General features: G+C 43.0%; 1 protein-coding gene and 1 long non-coding RNA gene across 3 annotated transcripts in view; one reads left to right on the top strand and one right to left on the bottom strand.

The window, feature by feature from the left end:
- Positions 1-2,976: 2,976 nt before the first annotated feature.
- Positions 2,977-25,242, bottom strand: part of eppk1 (epiplakin 1) — a 53,302-nt gene continuing 31,036 nt past the window's right edge. The window contains exons 2-4 of one of the 2 annotated variants that reach the window (XM_051935614.1): positions 13,620-16,843; positions 8,515-12,581; positions 2,977-6,438 (exon numbers count right to left, since the gene is read on the bottom strand). In XM_051935614.1, coding sequence (XP_051791574.1) covers positions 3,573-6,438; positions 8,515-12,581; positions 13,620-16,763 — 10,077 coding nt within the window. In that variant the 5' untranslated portion in view covers positions 16,764-16,843 and the 3' untranslated portion in view covers positions 2,977-3,572. Of the gene's footprint in view, positions 6,439-6,685; positions 12,582-13,619; positions 16,844-25,242 lie in introns of both variants that reach the window. The other variant, XM_051935615.1, reaches the window with a different exon arrangement.
- Positions 6,290-12,955, top strand: LOC127530036 (uncharacterized). The gene is made up of 2 exons (XR_007936569.1): positions 6,290-6,438; positions 12,667-12,955. It is a non-coding gene; the product is annotated as an uncharacterized LOC127530036 (long non-coding RNA).

Genomic DNA, 25,242 nt, shown 5'->3' with positions numbered 1-25,242 from the left:
TTCAGAAGAGGGAGGTCTTGTTTTACTAATATGCTGGAATTCTGTGAGGAAGCAACCAAAGGATATGATCAAAGTGGAGCAAGTGATATTATTTATCTTGACTTTCAGAAAGCATTTGGTAAGATGCCACATGAGAGGTTGGGTATCAAATTAAAACAGGTGGGAGTTCAGGGTGATGTTTGTAGATGGGTACAGAATTGGCTCAGACACAGGAAGCAGAGTTTGATGGTGCAAGGAACTTCATCAGAATTGGCTGATATTAATAGTGGTGTCCACAGGGGTCAGTGCTAAGGCTGCTGTTATTTTTAATATATAAACTGCTCAGAAAAATTAAAGGAGCACTTTGAAAACACATCAGATCTGAATGGGAAAACAAATCCTGCTGAATATCTCTACTGATATGTACTAGGTAATGTGTTAGGAATGAAAGGAATCCATATTGTTTGATGGAAATGAAAATGAAAGACACCCTGAAAATCAAAGTGAAAAAATGATGCGCCAGGCAGGCTAGTCCATTTTGTCGAAATTTTGTTGCAGCAACTCCAAATCGTACTCGGTAGTTCGTGTGGCCCCCATGTGCTTGTATGCATGCCTGACAGCGTCGGCTTGGGTGTGCATGCTTCTAATGAGATGACGGATGGTGTCCTGGGGGATCTCCTCCCAGATCTGGACCAGGGCATAACTGAGCTCCTGGACAGTCAGAGGTGCAACCTGGCTGTGTCGGATGGACCAAAACATAATGTCCCAGAGGTGTTCTATTGGATTGAGGTCAGGCGAGTGAGTGTGGGGACCACTCAATGCTATCAATTCCTTCATCCTCCAGGAGCTGCCTGCATACTCTCGCCACATGAGTCCAGGCATTGTCGTACACCTGGAGGAACCCAGGACCCACTGCACCACCATACGGTCTGACAATGGGTCCAAGGATTTCATTCCAATACCTAATGGCAGTCAAGGTGCCGTTCTCTAGTCTGTAGAGGTCTGTGCGTCCGTCCATGGATATGCCTCCCCAGACTATCACTGACCCACCACCAAACCGGTTATGCTGAATGATGTTGCAGGCAGCATAACATTCTCCATGGCTTCTCCAGACCCTATCATGTCTGTCACATGTGCTCTTATCTGTGAAAAGCACAGGGCACCAGTGGTGCCTTACCAATTCTGGTATTCAATGGCAAATGCCAATCGAGCTTCATGGTGCCATTCACACCATTGGCCTGCTGAAAATCATTTTGTAGGGCTCTGACAGTACTCATCCTGTTCCTCCTTGCCCAAAGGAGCAGTTACTGGTCCTGCTGATGGGTTAAAGACCTTTTATAGCCCTGTCCAGCTCTCCCAGAGTAACTGCCTGTCTCCTGGAATCTCCTCCATGCTCTTGAGACTGTGCTGGGATACGCAGCAAACCTTCTGGCAATGGCACGTATTTCTGTGCCATCCTGAAGAAGTTGGACTACCTGTGCAATCTCTGTAGAGTCCAGGTATCGCCTCATGCGACCAGTAGTGACACTGACTAGCCAAATGCAAAACGAGTGACAAAACAGATAAGGAGGGAAAAATGTCAGTGGCCTCCCTCCACATGTTAAACCATTCCTGTTTTGGGGGTCATCTCATTGTTGCCCCTCTAGTGCACCTGTTGTTCATTTCATGAACACCAAAGCAGCTGAAACTGATGAACAACCCCCTCTTCTACTTTACTGACCAGATCAATAGCCCAGAAGTTTCATTGACTTGATTCTATACTCTGATTAAAAAGTGTTCCTTTAATTTTTTGAGCAATATATGTTACCGTCAATGTGTGAAATTAGACATTATGTAGAATGCCTAGGAAATATATAGAATGCCAAAAATGAAACGTCAAAGTATGAAGTGATTAAAATTTCAAACATTTCCTAGGCATTCAATGCAGTGCCAAAAGGCAAATACTATTTGTTGTTATGTATAATGCCTACGTATTATACAGTATATAATGCCAAGGGAAAGTATACAACAGATTAAAGTAACACAGACATCTCATGCATTCTGTACAATACATGATTTTCACACATTGCTGGTAACATAAATGATTTGGATAAGAACATAAGTAACAAGCAGGTTAAGTTTGCAGATGATACCAAGCTACAGTAGGTGTATTGGCAGATAATCGAGAATCCTTTGAATCATTACTGAGGGACTTGGACAGCATACAAGCTTGGGCAGATTTGCGGCACGTGAAATTTAATATCAATAAATGTAAAGTAGTACTTATAGAAAATAAAAATCTTAGGTTTGAATACACAATAGGAGATCTGAAAATTGAAAGTACAGCTTATGAGAAGGATTTAGGACTTGTAGTGGACTTGTCACTGTCCACTGCCAGAAAATGTTCAGAAGCCATTAAGAAGGCTAACAGAATGTTAGGTTATATTGCACCTTGATGTGTTTAGTACAAGTCCAAGAAGGCTCTGCTCAAGCTTTATAACACACTGGTGAGACCTCATCGAGAGTACTGTGTGCAGTTTTGGTCTCCAGGCTACAAAAAGGACATAGCAGCGCTTCAAAAAGTCCAGAGAAGAGCAACTAGGCTGATTCCAGGGCTACAGTAGATGAACTATGAGGGAAGATTAAAAGAGCTGAGCCTTTACAATTTAAGAAAAAGAAGATTAAGAGGAGACATGATTGACATATTTAAAATGTGAAGGGAATGAATCCAGTGGATCAAGACTGTGACTTTAAAATGAGTTCAACAAGAACATGGGGACACAGATGTAAACTTGCTAAGGGTAAAACCCACACAAACATTAGGATTTCTTTTTTACGTTGAGAACCATAGACACCTGGAATAAGTGTCCAAGTACTGTAGTAGCGAGTAGGACTTTAGGGACCTTCAAAATGAGAGTTAATGTCGTTTTAGAAGATAGAAGCATAGATAGGATTGGCAAGGTGTGTTGGGATGAGTGGCCTGTCCTTCTTTTATAATTAGAGAAAAAACTTAAAATGTTTTTTAAAAAAAACAATTTCAGTAACATTTAATGAATTTAGAAAAAATTACAACATTGTTTTTATCATTACTGAAGCACAATATTTACAACTTAAATTTCTTACTTAATTCTTGAAGAAGAAATCCTAAACTGTGTGAAATTTTCAGAATTACACAGGGCTAATTTAAAAATGTATTAGGAAATTACAATTTTATTACATGTTGCTGTATGTCTAAAATTTATGTGAACATGCATTTTGTATTGTTAAATCAGTTCTTTCTGAAAAAACATTATCACTAAAAATGTAAATTGCTTCTTTTTTTTAAAGTAACAATTTAGTATAACATAAAAAGCTAACAACACACTTAGCCTTCTCTTGAGGAAAAATACTCAAAACATTTAATATCTAATAAAATCTTATATTTCAAAAGTAAATATCAAAAATGTGAATATTTGTATTGAACAGAGAAAATGTTAAGCTTCAAAAAGCTTTTCACAGCACTATAGCCTTTAGTTTCAACCAGATGCACTAAAATTTAAGGTATTCACCATAAAACTGTAGGTTAAGGATTATTCCAATTAACAACTAAAGTCAATGAAATGCTTCTTATTCTTTCATTTCTTTAGTGAAAGTAGGCACAATCCAGTGTCAGGGTCTTTGGTGCATCTCTCCAGCAGTTGCAGGTATGTAAGGTTTTCATGGGTGTTAGGGTCAAAGAAGCCTTTGGTGTCATCACTGGGATCTGAGAGAATCTGACTCATTTCCTCATCAAAGTAACCTCGCTGGTAAGCCACTTCCACCGGCACTCGATGGCTATGCACCGGATCGATGATGCCCCCAGTGGCAATCTGTGCTTCAAGCAGGCGTATTCCGTGGTCTTTGACAATCAGGTCCTTCTTCAGAGCCTGGAACAGGGAGATTGTGTCTCCAGTGTAGGGGTCAGTGTATCCAGTGACGGCTCTTTCTGCTGACAGCAGCTTTGCTTTTAGCTGTCTGCCAACAAGTCCTGCAGCCACAGCTTCCTCGACTGACAGTTTTGTGTTCTTTACAGGGTCAATGACGAAGCCCGTGGCTGCTTGCGCTTCCAGTAGGACTAGAGCGGTTCCGGGTCTCAGAATCCCCTTTTTCATTGCTTGATAAATGCTCATCTTTTCTTTAGTTGATGGGATGAAAACTCCTGCAATGCTGTCTGTCCCCTGCAGGTACCTCTTCACAGAATCCTGCTGACTGACTGCTTCAACTGTGACTATGCCCTGATCAATCTTATCAAATGTTTCTTCATCAATGATTTTTGAGCTTAGCAGTTCCGCAGGAGAGACCTGTGCTCTTAAGCCTTGGAAAGCTGCTCTGACTGTGGTTTCTGTGGTGGTAGGGGTGCTGGCGATAGTGGTGACCGTGGTAGAGGTTATGGTAGTGGTCACAGTCTTCTCTTGAATGGTGGAGATGAGGATCTGCAGGAGATTGTCAATGGTCAAAGTTTTCTGCTTCAGCTTTTCAATCAGCTCTCTCCTTTTCTCCTCAGTGATGTATTCAGAGTGGAGCAGCTCCCAGGCACTCACAGTCTTTCCTTGGTACTTGCCACCTGCTTTGTCGGTGGTGGTGGACTTTAGGAGGCTAGTTGTTTGTGCATCAATTTGAACATATCCTTCACCTTTCTTGACAAGGTTTAGCAGGCACAGTCCCGTGTCAGGGTCTTTGGTGCATCTCTCCAGAAGTTGCAGGTATGTAAGGTTTTCATGGGTGTTAGGGTCAAAGAAGCCTTTGGTGTCATCACTGGGATCTGAGAGAATCTGACTCATTTCCTCATCAAAGTAACCTCGCTGGTAAGCCACTTCCACCGGCACTCGATGGCTATGCACCGGATCGATGATGCCCCCAGTGGCAATCTGTGCTTCAAGCAGGCGTATTCCGTGGTCTTTGACAATCAGGTCCTTCTTCAGAGACTGGAAAAGGGAGATTGTGTCTCCAGTGTAGGGGTCAGTGTATCCAGTGACGGCTCTTTCTGCCGATAGGAGCTTGTCTTTCAGCTCTCTTCCAACCAGTCCTGCAGCCACAGCTTCCTCGACTGACAGTTTTGTGTTCTTTACAGGGTCAATGACGAAGCCCGTGGCTGCTTGCGCTTCCAGTAGGACTAGAGCGGTTCCGGGTCTCAGAATCCCCTTTTTCATTGCTTGATAAATGCTCATCTTTTCTTTAGTTGATGGGATGAAAACTCCTGCAATGCTGTCTGTCCCCTGCAGGTACCTCTTCACAGAATCCTGCTGACTGACTGCTTCAACTGTGACTATGCCCTGATCAATCTTATCAAATGTTTCTTCGTCAATGATTTTTGAGCTTAGCAGTTCCGCAGGAGAGACCTGTGCTCTTAAGCCTTGGAAAGCTGCTCTGACTGTGGTTTCTGTGGTGGTAGGGGTGCTGGCGATAGTGGTGACCGTGGTAGAGGTTATGGTAGTGGTCACAGTCTTCTCTTGAATGGTGGAGATGAGGATCTGCAGGAGATTGTCAATGGTCAAAGTTTTCTGCTTCAGCTTTTGCATCAGCTCTCTCCTTTTCTCCTCAGTGATGTATTCAGAGTGGAGCAGCTCCCAGGCACTCACAGTCTTTCCTTGGTACTTGCCACCTGCTTTGTCGGTGGTGGTGGACTTTAGGAGGCTAGTTGTTTGTGCATCAATTTGAACATATCCTTCACCTTTCTTGACAAGGTTTAGCAGGCACAGTCCCGTGTCAGGGTCTTTGGTGCATCTCTCCAGAAGTTGCAGGTATGTAAGGTTTTCATGGGTGTTAGGGTCAAAGAAGCCTTTGGTGTCATCACTGGGATCTGAGAGAATCTGACTCATTTCCTCATCAAAGTAACCTCGCTGGTAAGCCACTTCCACCGGCACTCGATGGCTATGCACCGGATCGATGATGCCCCCAGTGGCAATCTGTGCTTCAAGCAGGCGTATTCCGTGGTCTTTGACAATCAGGTCCTTCTTCAGAGACTGGAAAAGGGAGATTGTGTCTCCAGTGTAGGGGTCAGTGTATCCAGTGACGGCTCTTTCTGCCGATAGGAGCTTGTCTTTCAGCTCTCTTCCAACCAGTCCTGCAGCCACAGCTTCCTCGACTGACAGTTTTGTGGTCTTTACAGGGTCAATGACGAAGCCCGTGGCTGCTTGCGCTTCCAGTAGGACTAGAGCGGTTCCAGGTCTCAGAATCCCCTTTTTCATTGCTTGATAAATGCTCATCTTTTCTTTAGTTGATGGGATGAAAACTCCTGCAATGCTGTCTGTCCCCTGCAGGTACCTCTTCACAGAATCCTGCTGACTGACTGCTTCAACTGTGACTATGCCCTGATCAATCTTATCAAATGTTTCTTCGTCAATGATTTTTGAGCTTAGCAGTTCCGCAGGAGAGACCTGTGCTCTTAAGCCTTGGAAAGCTGCTCTGACTGTGGTTTCTGTGGTGGTAGGGGTGCTGGCGATAGTGGTGACCGTGGTAGAGGTTATGGTAGTGGTCACAGTGTTCTCTTGAATGGTGGAGATGAGGATCTGCAGGAGATTGTCAATGGTCAAAGTTTTCTGCTTCAGCTTTTGCATCAGCTCTCTCCTTTTCTCCTCAGTGATGTATTCAGAGTGGAGCAGCTCCCAGGCACTCACAGTCTTTCCTTGGTACTTGCCACCTGCTTTGTCGGTGGTGGTGGACTTTAGGAGGCTAGTTGTTTGTGCATCAATTTGAACATATCCTTCACCTTTCTTGACAAGGTTTAGCAGGCACAGTCCCGTGTCAGGGTCTTTGGTGCATCTCTCCAGAAGTTGCAGGTATGTAAGGTTTTCATGGGTGTTAGGGTCAAAGAAGCCTTTGGTGTCATCACTGGGATCTGAGAGAATCTGACTCATTTCCTCATCAAAGTAACCTCGCTGGTAAGCCACTTCCACCGGCACTCGATGGCTATGCACCGGATCGATGATGCCCCCAGTGGCAATCTGTGCTTCAAGCAGGCGTATTCCGTGGTCTTTGACAATCAGGTCCTTCTTCAGAGACTGGAAAAGGGAGATTGTGTCTCCAGTGTAGGGGTCAGTGTATCCAGTGACGGCTCTTTCTGCCGATAGGAGCTTGTCTTTCAGCTCTCTTCCAACCAGTCCTGCAGCCACAGCTTCCTCGACTGACAGTTTTGTGTTCTTTACAGGGTCAATGACGAAGCCCGTGGCTGCTTGCGCTTCCAGTAGGACTAGAGCGGTTCCGGGTCTCAGAATCCCCTTTTTCATTGCTTGATAAATGCTCATCTTTTCTTTAGTTGATGGGATGAAAACTCCTGCAATGCTGTCTGTCCCCTGCAGGTACCTCTTCACAGAATCCTGCTGACTGACTGCTTCAACTGTGACTATGCCCTGATCAATCTTATCAAATGTTTCTTCGTCAATGATTTTTGAGCTTAGCAGTTCCGCAGGAGAGACCTGTGCTCTTAAGCCTTGGAAAGCTGCTCTGACTGTGGTTTCTGTGGTGGTAGGGGTGCTGGCGATAGTGGTGACCGTGGTAGAGGTTATGGTAGTGGTCACAGTCTTCTCTTGAATGGTGGAGATGAGGATCTGCAGGAGATTGTCAATGGTCAAAGTTTTCTGCTTCAGCTTTTGCATCAGCTCTCTCCTTTTCTCCTCAGTGATGTATTCAGAGTGGAGCAGCTCCCAGGCACTCACAGTCTTTCCTTGGTACTTGCCACCTGCTTTGTCGGTGGTGGTGGACTTTAGGAGGCTAGTTGTTTGTGCATCAATTTGAACATATCCTTCACCTTTCTTGACAAGGTTTAGCAGGCACAGTCCCGTGTCAGGGTCTTTGGTGCATCTCTCCAGCAGTTGCAGGTATGTAAGGTTTTCATGGGTGTTAGGGTCAAAGAAGCCTTTGGTGTCATCACTGGGATCTGAGAGAATCTGGCTCATTTCCTCATCAAAGTAACCTCGCTGGTAAGCCACTTCCACCGGCACTCGATGGCTATGCACTGGATCGATGATGCCCCCAGTGGCAATCTGTGCTTCAAGCAGGCGTATTCCGTGGTCTTTGACAATCAGGTCCTTCTTCAGAGACTGGAAAAGGGAGATTGTGTCTCCAGTGTAGGGGTCAGTGTATCCAGTGACGGCTCTTTCTGCCGATAGGAGCTTGTCTTTCAGCTCTCTTCCAACCAGTCCTGCAGCCACAGCTTCCTCGACTGACAGTTTTGTGTTCTTTACAGGGTCAATGACGAAGCCCGTGGCTGCTTGCGCTTCCAGTAGGACTAGAGCGGTTCCGGGTCTCAGAATCCCCTTTTTCATTGCTTGATAAATACTCATCTTTTCTTTAGTTGATGGGATGAAAACTCCTGCAATGCTGTCTGTCCCCTGCAGGTACCTCTTCACAGAATCCTGCTGACTGACTGCTTCAACTGTGACTATGCCCTGATCAATCTTATCAAATGTTTCTTCGTCAATGATTTTTGAGCTTAGCAGTTCCGCAGGAGAGACCTGTGCTCTTAAGCCTTGGAAAGCTGCTCTGACTGTGGTTTCTGTGGTGGTAGGGGTGCTGGCAATAGTGGTGACGGTGGTAGAGGTTATGGTAGTGGTCACAGTCTTCTCTTGAATGGTGGAGATGAGGATCTGCAGGAGATTGTCAATGGTCAAAGTTTTCTGCTTCAGCTTTTGCATCAGCTCTCTCCTTTTCTCCTCAGTGATGTATTCAGAGTGGAGCAGCTCCCAGGCACTCACAGTCTTTCCTTGGTACTTGCCACCTGCTTTGTCGGTGGTGGTGGACTTTAGGAGGCTAGTTGTTTGTGCATCAATTTGAACATATCCTTCACCTTTCTTGACAAGGTTTAGCAGGCACAGTCCCGTGTCAGGGTCTTTGGTGCATCTCTCCAGAAGTTGCAGGTATGTAAGGTTTTCATGGGTGTTAGGGTCAAAGAAGCCTTTGGTGTCATCACTGGGATCTGAGAGAATCTGACTCATTTCCTCATCAAAGTACCCTCGCTGGTAAGCCACTTCCACCGGCACTCGATGGCTATGCACCGGATCGATGATGCCCCCAGTGGCAATCTGTGCTTCAAGCAGGCGTATTCCGTGGTCTTTGACAATCAGGTCCTTCTTCAGAGACTGGAAAAGGGAGATTGTGTCTCCAGTGTAGGGGTCAGTGTATCCAGTGACGGCTCTTTCTGCCGATAGGAGCTTGTCTTTCAGCTCTCTTCCAACCAGTCCTGCAGCCACAGCTTCCTCGACTGACAGTTTTGTGTTCTTTACAGGGTCAATGACGAAGCCCGTGGCTGCTTGCGCTTCCAGTAGGACTAGAGCGGTTCCGGGTCTCAGAATCCCCTTTTTCATTGCTTGATAAATGCTCATCTTTTCTTTAGTTGATGGGATGAAAACTCCTGCAATGCTGTCTGTCCCCTGCAGGTACCTCTTCACAGAATCCTGCTGACTGACTGCTTCAACTGTGACTATGCCCTGATCAATCTTATCAAATGTTTCTTCGTCAATGATTTTTGAGCTTAGCAGTTCCGCAGGAGAGACCTGTGCTCTTAAGCCTTGGAAAGCTGCTCTGACTGTGGTTTCTGTGGTGGTAGGGGTGCTGGCGATAGTGGTGACCGTGGTAGAGGTTATGGTAGTGGTCACAGTCTTCTCTTGAATGGTGGAGATGAGGATCTGCAGGAGATTGTCAATGGTCAAAGTTTTCTGCTTCAGCTTTTCAATCAGCTCTCTCCTTTTCTCCTCAGTGATGTATTCAGAGTGGAGCAGCTCCCAGGCACTCACAGTCTTTCCTTGGTACTTGCCACCTGCTTTGTCGGTGGTGGTGGACTTTAGGAGGCTAGTTGTTTGTGCATCAATTTGAACATATCCTTCACCTTTCTTGACAAGGTTTAGCAGGCACAGTCCCGTGTCAGGGTCTTTGGTGCATCTCTCCAGCAGTTGCAGGTATGTAAGGTTTTCATGGGTGTTAGGGTCAAAGAAGCCTTTGGTGTCATCACTGGGATCTGAGAGAATCTGGCTCATTTCCTCATCAAAGTAACCTCGCTGGTAAGCCACTTCCACCGGCACTCGATGGCTATGCACTGGATCGATGATGCCCCCAGTGGCAATCTGTGCTTCAAGCAGGCGTATTCCGTGGTCTTTGACAATCAGGTCCTTCTTCAGAGACTGGAAAAGGGAGATTGTGTCTCCAGTGTAGGGGTCAGTGTATCCAGTGACGGCTCTTTCTGCCGATAGGAGCTTGTCTTTCAGCTCTCTTCCAACCAGTCCTGCAGCCACAGCTTCCTCGACTGACAGTTTTGTGTTCTTTACAGGGTCAATGACGAAGCCCGTGGCTGCTTGCGCTTCCAGTAGGACTAGAGCGGTTCCGGGTCTCAGAATCCCCTTTTTCATTGCTTGATAAATGCTCATCTTTTCTTTAGTTGATGGGATGAAAACTCCTGCAATGCTGTCTGTCCCCTGCAGGTACCTCTTCACAGAATCCTGCTGACTGACTGCTTCAACTGTGACTATGCCCTGATCAATCTTATCAAATGTTTCTTCGTCAATGATTTTTGAGCTTAGCAGTTCCGCAGGAGAGACCTGTGCTCTTAAGCCTTGGAAAGCTGCTCTGACTGTGGTTTCTGTGGTGGTAGGGGTGCTGGCAATAGTGGTGACGGTGGTAGAGGTTATGGTAGTGGTCACAGTCTTCTCTTGAATGGTGGAGATGAGGATCTGCAGGAGATTGTCAATGGTCAAAGTTTTCTGCTTCAGCTTTTGCATCAGCTCTCTCCTTTTCTCCTCAGTGATGTATTCAGAGTGGAGCAGCTCCCAGGCACTCACAGTCTTTCCTTGGTACTTGCCACCTGCTTTGTCGGTGGTGGTGGACTTTAGGAGGCTAGTTGTTTGTGCATCAATTTGAACATATCCTTCACCTTTCTTGACAAGGTTTAGCAGGCACAGTCCCGTGTCAGGGTCTTTGGTGCATCTCTCCAGAAGTTGCAGGTATGTAAGGTTTTCATGGGTGTTAGGGTCAAAGAAGCCTTTGGTGTCATCACTGGGATCTGAGAGAATCTGACTCATTTCCTCATCAAAGTACCCTCGCTGGTAAGCCACTTCCACCGGCACTCGATGGCTATGCACCGGATCGATGATGCCCCCAGTGGCAATCTGTGCTTCAAGCAGGCGTATTCCGTGGTCTTTGACAATCAGGTCCTTCTTCAGAGACTGGAAAAGGGAGATTGTGTCTCCAGTGTAGGGGTCAGTGTATCCAGTGACGGCTCTTTCTGCCGATAGGAGCTTGTCTTTCAGCTCTCTTCCAACCAGTCCTGCAGACACAGCTTCCTCGACTGACAGTTTTGTGTTCTTTACAGGGTCAATGACGAAGCCCGTGGCTGCTTGCGCTTCCAGTAGGACTAGAGCGGTTCCGGGTCTCAGAATCCCCTTTTTCATTGCTTGATAAATGCTCATCTTTTCTTTAGTTGATGGGATGAAAACTCCTGCAATGCTGTCTGTCCCCTGCAGGTACCTCTTCACAGAATCCTGCTGACTGACTGCTTCAACTGTGACTATGCCCTGATCAATCTTATCAAATGTTTCTTCGTCAATGATTTTTGAGCTTAGCAGTTCCGCAGGAGAGACCTGTGCTCTTAAGCCTTGGAAAGCTGCTCTGACTGTGGTTTCTGTGGTGGTAGGGGTGCTGGCGATAGTGGTGACCGTGGTAGAGGTTATGGTAGTGGTCACAGTCTTCTCTTGAATGGTGGAGATGAGGATCTGCAGGAGATTGTCAATGGTCAAAGTTTTCTGCTTCAGCTTTTCAATCAGCTCTCTCCTTTTCTCCTCAGTGATGTATTCAGAGTGGAGCAGCTCCCAGGCACTCACAGTCTTTCCTTGGTACTTGCCACCTGCTTTGTCGGTGGTGGTGGACTTTAGGAGGCTAGTTGTTTGTGCATCAATTTGAACATATCCTTCACCTTTCTTGACAAGGTTTAGCAGGCACAGTCCCGTGTCAGGGTCTTTGGTGCATCTCTCCAGCAGTTGCAGGTATGTAAGGTTTTCATGGGTGTTAGGGTCAAAGAAGCCTTTGGTGTCATCACTGGGATCTGAGAGAATCTGGCTCATTTCCTCATCAAAGTAACCTCGCTGGTAAGCCACTTCCACCGGCACTCGATGGCTATGCACTGGATCGATGATGCCCCCAGTGGCAATCTGTGCTTCAAGCAGGCGTATTCCGTGGTCTTTGACAATCAGGTCCTTCTTCAGAGACTGGAAAAGGGAGATTGTGTCTCCAGTGTAGGGGTCAGTGTATCCAGTGACGGCTCTTTCTGCCGATAGGAGCTTGTCTTTCAGCTCTCTTCCAACCAGTCCTGCAGCCACAGCTTCCTCGACTGACAGTTTTGTGTTCTTTACAGGGTCAATGACGAAGCCCGTGGCTGCTTGCGCTTCCAGTAGGACTAGAGCGGTTCCGGGTCTCAGAATCCCCTTTTTCATTGCTTGATAAATGCTCATCTTTTCTTTAGTTGATGGGATGAAAACTCCTGCAATGCTGTCTGTCCCCTGCAGGTACCTCTTCACAGAATCCTGCTGACTGACTGCTTCAACTGTGACTATGCCCTGATCAATCTTATCAAATGTTTCTTCGTCAATGATTTTTGAGCTTAGCAGTTCCGCAGGAGAGACCTGTGCTCTTAAGCCTTGGAAAGCTGCTCTGACTGTGGTTTCTGTGGTGGTAGGGGTGCTGGCAATAGTGGTGACGGTGGTAGAGGTTATGGTAGTGGTCACAGTCTTCTCTTGAATGGTGGAGATGAGGATCTGCAGGAGATTGTCAATGGTCAAAGTTTTCTGCTTCAGCTTTTGCATCAGCTCTCTCCTTTTCTCCTCAGTGATGTATTCAGAGTGGAGCAGCTCCCAGGCACTCACAGTCTTTCCTTGGTACTTGCCACCTGCTTTGTCGGTGGTGGTGGACTTTAGGAGGCTAGTTGTTTGTGCATCAATTTGAACATATCCTTCACCTTTCTTGACAAGGTTTAGCAGGCACAGTCCCGTGTCAGGGTCTTTGGTGCATCTCTCCAGAAGTTGCAGGTATGTAAGGTTTTCATGGGTGTTAGGGTCAAAGAAGCCTTTGGTGTCATCACTGGGATCTGAGAGAATCTGACTCATTTCCTCATCAAAGTAACCTCGCTGGTAAGCCACTTCCACCGGCACTCGATGGCTATGCACCGGATCGATGATGCCCCCAGTGGCAATCTGTGCTTCAAGCAGGCGTATTCCGTGGTCTTTGACAATCAGGTCCTTCTTCAGAGACTGGAAAAGGGAGATTGTGTCTCCAGTGTAGGGGTCAGTGTATCCAGTGACGGCTCTTTCTGCCGATAGGAGCTTGTCTTTCAGCTCTCTTCCAACCAGTCCTGCAGCCACAGCTTCCTCGACTGACAGTTTTGTGTTCTTTACAGGGTCAATGACGAAGCCCGTGGCTGCTTGCGCTTCCAGTAGGACTAGAGCGGTTCCGGGTCTCAGAATCCCCTTTTTCATTGCTTGATAAATGCTCATCTTTTCTTTAGTTGATGGGATGAAAACTCCTGCAATGCTGTCTGTCCCCTGCAGGTACCTCTTCACAGAATCCTGCTGACTGACTGCTTCAACTGTGACTATGCCCTGATCAATCTTATCAAATGTTTCTTCATCAATGATTTTTGAGCTTAGCAGTTCCGCAGGAGAGACCTGTGCTCTTAAGCCTTGGAAAGCTGCTCTGACTGTGGTTTCTGTGGTGGTAGGGGTGCTGGCGATAGTGGTGACCGTGGTAGAGGTTATGGTAGTGGTCACAGTCTTCTCTTGAATGGTGGAGATGAGGATCTGCAGGAGATTGTCAATGGTCAAAGTTTTCTGCTTCAGCTTTTGCATCAGCTCTCTCCTTTTCTCCTCAGTGATGTATTCAGAGTGGAGCAGCTCCCAGGCACTCACAGTCTTTCCTTGGTACTTGCCACCTGCTTTGTCGGTGGTGGTGGACTTTAGGAGGCTAGTTGTTTGTGCATCAATTTGAACATATCCTTCACCTTTCTTGACAAGGTTTAGCAGGCACAGTCCCGTGTCAGGGTCTTTGGTGCATCTCTCCAGCAGTTGCAGGTATGTAAGGTTTTCATGGGTGTTAGGGTCAAAGAAGCCTTTGGTGTCATCACTGGGATCTGAGAGAATCTGGCTCATTTCCTCATCAAAGTAACCTCGCTGGTAAGCCACTTCCACCGGCACTCGATGGCTATGCACTGGATCGATGATGCCCCCAGTGGCAATCTGTGCTTCAAGCAGGCGTATTCCGTGGTCTTTGACAATCAGGTCCTTCTTCAGAGACTGGAAAAGGGAGATTGTGTCTCCAGTGTAGGGGTCAGTGTATCCAGTGACGGCTCTTTCTGCCGATAGGAGCTTGTCTTTCAGCTCTCTTCCAACCAGTCCTGCAGCCACAGCTTCCTCGACTGACAGTTTTGTGTTCTTTACAGGGTCAATGACGAAGCCCGTGGCTGCTTGCGCTTCCAGTAGGACTAGAGCGGTTCCGGGTCTCAGAATCCCCTTTTTCATTGCTTGATAAATGCTCATCTTTTCTTTAGTTGATGGGATGAAAACTCCTGCAATGCTGTCTGTCCCCTGCAGGTACCTCTTCACAGAATCCTGCTGACTGACTGCTTCAACTGTGACTATGCCCTGATCAATCTTATCAAATGTTTCTTCGTCAATGATTTTTGAGCTTAGCAGTTCCGCAGGAGAGACCTGTGCTCTTAAGCCTTGGAAAGCTGCTCTGACTGTGGTTTCTGTGGTGGTAGGGGTGCTGGCGATAGTGGTGACCGTGGTAGAGGTTATGGTAGTGGTCACAGTGTTCTCTTGAATGGTGGAGATGAGGATCTGCAGGAGATTGTCAATGGTCAAAGTTTTCTGCTTCAGCTTTTGCATCAGCTCTCTCCTTTTCTCCTCAGTGATGTATTCAGAGTGGAGCAGCTCCCAGGCACTCACAGTCTTTCCTTGGTACTTGCCACCTGCTTTGTCGGTGGTGGTGGACTTTAGGAGACTCATTGTGTTTTCATCAAATTGAAGATGCTTGTCTCTCTCTGTTCCATTGCTAGTCTTGATTTTCTTGTCTTGTTGTGATGCATTTGTTGATGTGTTGTGGATGATAGTGATCACAATGTTTTGAATGTCTTCTATTGTGCACAGGTTGCTTTTAAGGTTTTTCATTAACTCTCTTCTCTTCTCCTCTGTAATGTATTCTGAATGTAGTAATTCCCAGATGTTTACTTCTTGTCCATTGTAGCGGCCTGGTGCTTTTGTTGTTATTGACTTTAGAATAATTTTACTCTTTTCATCAAAATAAAAATACTCCTCTCCTTTTTTTGTTAGATTTAGCAAATACAGGCCAGTTTTATTATCCTTTCTACACCTTTCTAGTAGTTGCAGGTATGTCAGGTTTTCTTTGGTGTTTGGATCAAAGAAACCTTTGGTGTCATCAGTGGGATCTGAGAGTATTCTGTTCATTTCCTCATCAAAGTAGCCTTTTTGATAGGCCACTTCCACCGGTACACGGTGACTATTTACTGGATCAATAATGCCCCCTGTGGCAATCTGTGCTTCTAGTAAGCGAATGCCATGCTCTTTTACTATTAGGCCCTTTTTTAGTGCTTGAAAAAGTGAGATTTTTTCACCCGTGTAAGGATCGTCGTATCCTGTGACTGCTTTCTCAGCTTTTATAAGTTTGGTTTTCATCTCTAATCCCACTAGACCTTTGTTTATAGCTTCTTCTACTGTGTGCTTTGTATTTTGAACTACATCAATTAGGAATCCAGTTGCCATTTGGGCTTCTAGTAAAACCAAACTTGTTCCTGGCATTATTAAGCCTTTTTGCTTGGCTTGGTAAATATTCATTTTCATGTTGGAACTTTCTATGTAGACACCTGCTATTGGGCTTGTTCCTTCAAGATAGTTTTGTACCGATTTAAGACCAGATACTTCTTCAACATTTGTTTTACCCTCATGGAGTTGTTCGTATAAATCTTTTGTAATTATTGAGGAAGATAGTAGCTCTTCTGCTGTGACCTGACGTCTTAGCCCTCTGAAGTTGATATCAATGGGGAGTAGGTGAAGTCCTGTTTTTTCATCTTTAACACATTGTTTTAAAAGTTGTCTGTATGATGTTTTTTTCTTTGTTTGGGGGTCATGATATCCATTGCAGTCTTTACCATTTTCGGACAGATCTTTGTTTAGTTCTTCGCTAAAATAACCCTTTTTCCATGCCATCTCTACAGGAATTCGAATGCTATTCATAGGGTCAATTATACCTCCTGTAGCTAGCTGAGTTTCTAGTAATCGTAAACCAAAGTCTTTATTGACTAACCCTAGTTTCATTGCTTGAAAAAGGGTTATTGTATTTCCAGTTTTAGGGTCAGTGTATCCTGTTACTGCTTTTTCTGCATCCAGCATCTTTTGTTGTAGCTCTTGACCCAGGACCCCCTCGTCTACTGCTTGTTGAACTGTATACCTCTTGTTGTGTATTGGCTCTATCATGAATCCTGTAGCTGCTTGGGCTTCAAGTAAATTCAAAGCATTGTCTTCTGTAAGGACTTTCTTTTTCATTGCTTGGTAAATGCTCATCTTCTCCTTCTTTGATTTAAACATGATACCAGAAATGCAGCAAGCACTGTCCAAAAACTTATTGATGTCATGATTTTGTGAAAGATCCTCCACTGTAAGTTTGCCATTGTTCAATTTTTCCAAAATCTGATTGTCAATAATGCCTGCCTGAAGGAGAACATTGACTGATACTGATTTGCGAATACCTTGAATAGTGAATCCACTGTCTTCATTTTGCTTTTGTTTATGTTCCATTGTGGCTTTTGGATTACTTATTTTCCTTTAATTTTGATTTATGTTCAGAAAATAGCTATCGGCGTCTTCAGTTTTTATTTCTGTAATATAGAAAAAAGGTTTTGTTAATATATTTGTTTCAAAAGTATAATCTTAGAATTATTAATTTAATATTTATAGATAGATAGATTGTTGGAAAAAAAATTGTCCCTGGGGGAAATTTGGCTTTTTCAGAAGCTCTTTAAATAAATAAGTACATGAACAGGTAAATAAATAAATAAATAAATGTACACATACATTATGGCCTGAACACATACTACAATTACAAATAAGTTTGAAACAAAAGAAAAGCACTGAGAAACACAAATCTTTTAAAAATCTCTGTTATCTATCTATCCATCCATCCATTCCCTAAACCACTTAATTCTGAACAGTGTCTCTTAGACTAATTTTACAGCATTAGCATATAGAAACATGTTTTGATTAGGATTTGTTTCATGTTGTTTCAACACATTATTTCTAACGTGTCCAACTGGAAAATCATTTTTTAAGGTCTGTCTGAAAAACACTGTATTTTAGTTTAAATAATAATTATATATATGAACTAATCATTTAGTTCTAGGACTTGGACAGCTACAAGGCTTTATACAACCATTTTGTCTTTTTAGGCCACATAACTGGTTGAAGATTGGTTTATTGAAGATGTTTCCAATTTGATCAGGTTTTATAGTCCTAACTTCGGGAAGATCCTCATTAGGTTACTACAGCTTATCACAAGAATTGCATTGCAGACACACACATAAACATTCAGTCTAAATCCTGAGTGAACTCCGTATGATTTCACAATCAACATGAAACTGAGCAAGAGTATATTATTTCCCATTTATGTGAATGTATGTGAATTTCCCCTTGGGATTAATAAAGTATCTATCTATCTATCTATCTATCTATCTATCTATCTATCTATCTATCTATCTATCTATCTATCTATCTATCTATCTATCTATCTATCTATCTATCTATCTATCTATCTATCTATGCCTTATTGTGCCAGTTCAACTTTGATCATTTCATTTTAACAATTTATATTACAGTTCTTGTCCATGTTGAGCTTACTCCTTCTCTTTGTGTCTGAGTGGATTTTCCTCCCAAATTCCCAATCCCATTTGTTTTATGTTGAATGTCCATTCCAGATTGGCCAATGAGAGTATAAAAATGGATTTAATAATAAATAATAATTCATTACATTTATATAGTGCTTTTCTCAGTACTCAAAGTGCTATCCACACAGGGAGGAACTGGGAAGCGAACCCACAATCTTCCATATTCTCCTTACTGCAAAGGAGCAGCACTACCACTGCGCCACCTGATTTGTCATGGGTGTGCCTTTTATGGCATGACCAGGACCTGTTTCTGCCTTGTTCCATAATAGTTTCCATCCCCCATGATTCTGAATTGGATTCAGTGAGCTTGGAGAATGTTTGTTTGTTTTACTTTCTCACCATTTTACATATTTAGAAGTCTCAATGTTGCAAAGAGTCTTTGTGAGCCTTATCTTCAATACCCTTTTACATAACAGGGAGTCACCAATTTTAACAGACAAACAAAATCTTACTAGTTTGTCTGATCTCTTTCGAACAGTAGCTGAGAAAACCAACAGCATAAAATTAATATTCAACTGAAATGATTGTTCTTTTTACACGAGTTGCAGTTTATATAAGTCTTTACTTAAAACCCGGACATAGCTATCACTTTGTTTACAGTGTATATAAAATTTTTACCCCTTTGAAAGCTTTCACAATTTATTGTTAAATGGCATTAAATCACAGAGGTATAATGTTTGGCTTTTTTTATCTTTGATCAACAGAAAAAGTCACATAAAAGTGTAAATAGATATCTGGGTATCTAAATTAATTACAAATATAAAACACTAAATAATTGCATAAATACTTGGATTTACATAAGCATTCATATTTATTATGACACAGCTAAATCATCCCTGGTGCAGCCAATTGGTTGTAGAAGTCACATAATTAGTTCATCTGTTTGTAATCAAGGGGTTTTTAGCTTATTATAGTTTTAATGTCCTTTTATCTGGAAGGTCCAACTTTTGAGTTAGTATCTGGGCCTAACAGTGAAGACAAAAGAACATACCAAGCAACTTTGTGAAAAGGTAATTGAAAAACAGAAGTCAGGGGATGAAGATAAGAAAATACTCAAGCCATTCCATATTCTGTGGATCTTAATTAGTATGGCACAACTGTAAATCTTCTCACAGCAGACCATCCACAACAACTGAGAGATCAGCAAGAAGACTAGTGAGGGAATCCACCAAGAGACCTCTGAGAACTCTGAAGGGGGTTGCAAGCTACAGGGGCTGTGATTGGAGAGATTGTGCAGACAAAAACTGTTGCACGAATGCTTCAGTAAATGCAATGTTTGCCATAAGACAATTCCTGCACATTGTTATAATCACGTCGTCCCCACCGTTGAGCATGGTGGTAGCCACATCATGCTGTGGAGATGCTTCTCCAGGCCCTAAAAGGCTTATAAGGGTAAAATAAATGCAGAAAAATAAAGTGAAATCCTGGTGGGAAAACTGCAAAAAACCATGAACCATGGGAGAAGATTTGTTTTTCAACAGGACAAAAAATCCCAATCATAAATCCAAAGCTTCACAGGAATGGCTTACACACAAAGTGGCCTAGTCAGAGTCCAGATCTCAATCCAACTGCAAATTTGTGGCTGTTCATTCTCAACCCCATGCAACCTGACAATATGATTTTGTATTTAGTGGGTAAGTGCGTGTTGTGGTATTATTAATAAGGTTAAGAAAGAGGGGATTGTATTTACTGTAAATTGACGGATAGTTATTAGGGTCGTGAAATGTCTTAAAGTTCACATCGTCATTTCAAAACATTGACGATTTACAATGCCATCACCAAGGGGCGGGGTTTGAGCAATAAAGAGTAATAAAGAAATGCTTGTGGATTACATCTACCCTGCTAGGTTGGCGTTAGCTTTATTGCCTAACAGACTACAACAACTCAGCACACTTAGCGGTATTCAGTAATGTTTTTACAATGGTTCAGAGGTGATTTATTGAAAGCTAATTTAAAATTGCTACAAATCACGATGCTGTATTAGTGATAAATTAGATCTGCCTCATCATAAAATGGATATGTATGTTTATGTATGTTTTCAGTAAACATGAGAGCATTTCAGTATATAGTGTATGTGTTTTAGTACACCATGTATGTGTTTCAGTGTATAATGTATCTGTTTCAGACCCTCGTGACCCTGTGTTCAGATTCAGTGGATTGGAAAATGGATGGATGGATGTATCTGTTTCAGTATATAGTGCATGTATTTCAGCATACCATGTATGTGGTTCAGCATACGGTATAGTGTAAATGTTGCAATATGCAATGTAAGCATTTCGGTATAGTGTATGCAGAGTTGACAATAAATTATGTCACAAACGGCACCTCGCAATTTAATTTTACTCACTCAAACATGACAACTTCAGTTGTTCTTTCTTTCATCTTCTAAACAATAAAACTACTTGGCATGCGTTATAGAAAAATATTGTACTTCGTTGTGTTCATTCGTAGCTTATCTATAGCGCATATTTTGCCTTTGCTTGTGTGTGCAAATGACAAGCCGCAAGGCCCAGAAATAGCACATAAATCTGAGTATTAATTTGTATTGCAAGCTTGTGATCTGCATGCAGGAGGACAATGGCACTGGGTTTTTTAAATAAATGTAAGGCACTGCATTGTTATATAGTGTAATCGGTTTATTTCGGATTTGTTATCTCATGTACGGGCGGCACAGTGGTGCAGTGGTAGCGCTGCTGCCTTGCAGTAAGGAGACCTGGGTTTGCTTCCTGGGTTCTCCCTGCATGGAGTTTGCATCTGCTCCCCGTGTCTGCATGGGTTTACTCCCACAGTCCAAAGACATGCAGGTTAGGTGCATTGGCGATCCTAAATTGTCCCTAGTGTGTGCTTGGTGTGTGTGTGTGCCCTGCAGTGGGCTGGTGCCCTGCCCGGGTTTGTTCCTGCCTTGTGCCCTGTGCTGGCTGGGATTGGCTTCAGCAGACCCCCTTGACCCTGTAGTTAGGATATAGTGGGTTGGAAGATGACTGACTATCTTGTGTACACAGTACAATTACTGTACGTTCCTATTGTAGTGAACCTCCATGTGGACAGATGAGATTTAGATTGTGGAAATAATAAACAATTAAAAGGTTTATTCTTCTTTGTATTGATCGGTTTGGAATTTGAAAAAATTTCAAATATTTGGAGCGAATCAGCAATGTTTATTTATATCAACAATATGTCCAGCCAATTGGCAATGGTTGATATCATTGTCCATCTGAGCCGCCCTTGTAGTTATTGAATTTTAATCTTTTTGGGATCCCTTTTGTTATTAAAAACACTGCAATTAGTTACAGACCTTCCACAACTATTAACTGCACATCATCCATCCATTATCCAACCCGCTACATCCTAACTACAGGGTCACGGGGGTCTGCTGGAGCCAATCCCAGCCAGCACATGGCGCAAGGCAGGAAACAAACCCCAGGCAGGGCGCCAGCCCACCGCAGTGCACATCAATCAATACTATTCTGGGTATGATTTCTTTTAAGTCACCATATGCCTATTTGTGCTTCAAGTACATGACATTGTAAGGTGCTGTTAAAAAGAATTTATTGTAGTCTACTAACATATTTAATGTAGTCTACTAACACATGTAATTCTACTTTATTTTCACTGTTATTTTTGAATGACTTACTATTACAGAAATGTTTAAAAAACACTGCGGTGGGTTGGCGCTCTGCCAGTGGTTTGTTTCCTGCCTTGCGCCATGTGTTGGCTGGGATTGGCTCCAGCAGACCCCCGTGACCCTGTAGTTAGGATGTAGCGGGTTGGATAATAGATGGATGGATGTATGTTTAAAAAACAAAAATGTGATAACTGACTCTTTGATGAAGCAACTAAAAGAATACATTGATTTTCATATCAGTTAACCAAGTTCCTGAATGTTACACCATGTGTACATTTACTAACTTGTGCTGTTCCATGAAGTTTTGATTATAACATTTCACCATTTGGGGGTGAAGTGGGAGCTATATTGCTCTGAACAAGCAAGGCAGCAATAGTTTTAAAAAAGGAGCTAAGACGTGAAATGAGGGACAGGCCAGGCTTGTAATCAGGAAGTCAGTAACACTCATCCCCTTGTATATTATGTAGTGCTTATAATATTATAGTTAAGCTGTAACAGCTTAAGAAGGACCAAATTCAAATATCATTTACATACAGACTCAGTGTACTTGTCTGAAATTCATTTTATATGCCTCAGTGTTGAGTTATTCGCAGTACAGACACAGGCCAAGAGAGTCACAAATTCCAGAAACCAAAAAAAATGTATTTTTCCCCTCCTTCAAATTCCTTAAGAGCCTTGAGTTGAAATGTATCATTTTAACAAAAAACAGATTACAGCTGTCAAGTTAGAAAGTGGAAACAACATAGCTTGTGAAACACTCTGTTGCATTTTAAATAGCTGAACACACTGTACAAACAATTTGTAGAGGTGGCACTATGGACTTAAAGCCACAGGATTCCATTCCTGCATTGACTTCTCTGTGTGTGGCATTTATACATCCCCCTCCTGTTCTCCTCAAGAGTTTTCTTGACATGCTTAGGTTTTACTTAACAATGATAAGTCATTCTACAGTAGTATGAGTTTGTCCAGCCATGAACGGATATCACATACAGGCTAAGCTTCTGCCTTGCAGACAGTGATTCACAGCTAGTCTCTGGCTTCCCACAATCATATGGTTAAAAGGGTGGTTTAATAAAATGGATGGTTGGGACTGACAGATGAATGAGAGTAATTTGTGTCATTAAGAAAAATCCATTGAAAATGAAGAGAGTCATGCTCTGTTCTGCATTTTGAATTCCTGCCATTGTTTTCACGCCACACCTTCAGCTATCAGTCTGGGTGCATCACATTCTTACACATTCCTATGTTAACAAAACAAATAACCATGTCTATCAGCTTCCAGCACTGACAGAGTTTTTAGGTAGCAGTGTCTATCATTCTGTAAAAAAAAGCTCTCTTCACCCTTCAGCGTAGACTTTCTCACCTTGCCATTGTTGGTCATATACTGACCTGTTTCTTAGCTCAGACAGGGCTCCTTCCTACCCCTCTTTCTCCATTTTATGCCTGGCTTGTCACTGAGTCTTTATTATCCCTCACATTTGTAAATGATAACCTTCCAAGTACTCCAGTAATGACCTCTACCCTAATCTCACCAACCGGTGACACATCTCACCTGATTGGTTCCATCTAACCATTAATTGTGATACATTTTTCATTACATTTATTTCTTTAGCCAATACCTTTATTCAAAGTATCTTACAAATCTCAGTACAAACCTTAACACAGTTTTTACATTTGGAGCAAGTATATGTGACATTACAGTAATCCCTCCTCCATCGCGGGGGTTGCGTTCCAGAGCCACCTGCGAAATAAGAAAATCCGCGAAGTAGAAACCATATGTTCATGTGGTTATTTTTATATATTTTAAGCCCTTATAAACTCTCCCACACTATTATAAACATTTCACGCACAATTATACAGTATAAACCCTTTGTATTCTCTTAGATATTAGGTAAGATTCGTTGAAATTATGTATGTAAACACAGTTTACATACAGTAAAACCTAAATATTATTTTAAAGATATTGAGCGTCTCCGATATCACATATGTTACAGCCATTATGACAGACAGGCCACCATCAATAAATACGTACAATGCAAGAAAAATTGTATACAATAAAATGTGTGTACAGTGACACTAAACTATGTACATGTAATAAGTACTGTACGTAAATAATTAATTATGGTTACTCACCAACAAAGACACGACGACTTGTCCGATAACGATGAGTTTAATTTTACTGCACAACAAAGGATAGCGTTACAGCTCTTCTAAAGGAGCCTCTTCAGGCAACTGTTTAGCACCGCCGTTGTTCTTCGTCCAGCACTCTTCAATCCAAATCCCTAAAGCAGGTTCCATCCAGACTACTGCCTTACAACGTCCACTTGCAACTCATTTTGCGCCCTGGTTAAAAGACACTGTGGCCGTAGATCTTATATGCTTTTCCTCCTTTTTAAATAAAAAGAATCGTGGACTCATTTATGCTGTAATGGTGTCCTGCAGCGGTGTAGCTGTTTCCTTCCTTCAACATATCCAAAACTTTTACCTTTTCTGCAATCATTAGCATCTTCTGTTGGCGCTTGTGCACGTTAATTCTGAATGAGTGAGATTAGTACTTCCTGGTTAATGCAGCACTCCGTCGCTGAGCCAATCAGCAGCACACAGGAACTTAACCGCATGCTCTGATTGGGTAGCTTCTCAGCCCTCCACCAATAGCGTCCCTTGTTTCAATTCAAATGCGTCCCTTGTTTGAATTCAAATGGGCAAATCAACTGAGGAAGCACACGTACTGTAGACCGCAGACATCCGCGAAGCAGTGAAAAATCCGTGATATATATTCACATATGCTTACATTTAAAATCCGCGATGGAGTGAAGCCGCGAAAGACAAAGCACGATATAGCGAGGGATCACTGTATTTGAAAATAATGAGTTAAAAGTGACATACTATTGCTTGCTTTGCTTGTTACTATGCTACATGATTAGTTTCTCAACATGGTGTATTTATGCTGATTGTTATTTCAATTTTTTACATGTTTACATTTTTCCCAGTGCCTAATCAGTCTGCATGTCTGCAAAAAATGCCTCAATTTTCTTTGGACTCTGTATATTGTGCATGTTAAAATATTCAGTTTTCAATATAAAATAAAATTATGTAATTTGCCACGTGAGACGTTTATGTGTACCTATCTATATATATAATTCTCTAAGCCTCCGCCAGAGCGGCACGACACCCATGAAAGCACGCAGGAAGGAGCCATATATGGATTCTCTAAGCCGACGCCAGAGCGAGCAAGACACCTATGAAAACATGCAGGAAGGAGCCACGCCCACCAACTATAAGACCATTGGATACGACGAAAACTCACAGAGCTACGCCCACCAACTCGGACGCAACGTCTCGGAAGACACGCCGTCATTTCTGTTTGTCTGTGCTACAGTCCGCATGCAGCTCTGAGCTACATTGACTTTTCGATTACGATGCACGACCGCGTGCAACATAGCAAACTGTTTTACACGCTACATACAGCAATTTGCATCCGTGACAAACATGCGTCTTCTTAGATGGTCCTGCACGAACACGGAAAACGTTTCCCGCCCACCAAAGCAGGACCATGTAAGAAGAGGCATGTTTGTCGCGGATGTGAATTGCTGAACGCAGCGTCTAAAACAGTTTGCGAAGGGTAGCCCATGGGATCCTTAACACAATCCTTTAAAACTGAGATTAAAACACAATGAAGGAAGCAGTCTTTAAAAACCAATAAGCCCTGTGC

This window comes from Erpetoichthys calabaricus, chromosome 13, assembly GCF_900747795.2.
Source record: "Erpetoichthys calabaricus chromosome 13, fErpCal1.3, whole genome shotgun sequence".
Lineage (NCBI taxonomy): Eukaryota > Metazoa > Chordata > Cladistia > Polypteriformes > Polypteridae > Erpetoichthys > Erpetoichthys calabaricus.
This window is presented reverse-complemented; position numbering and strand designations above follow the sequence as displayed.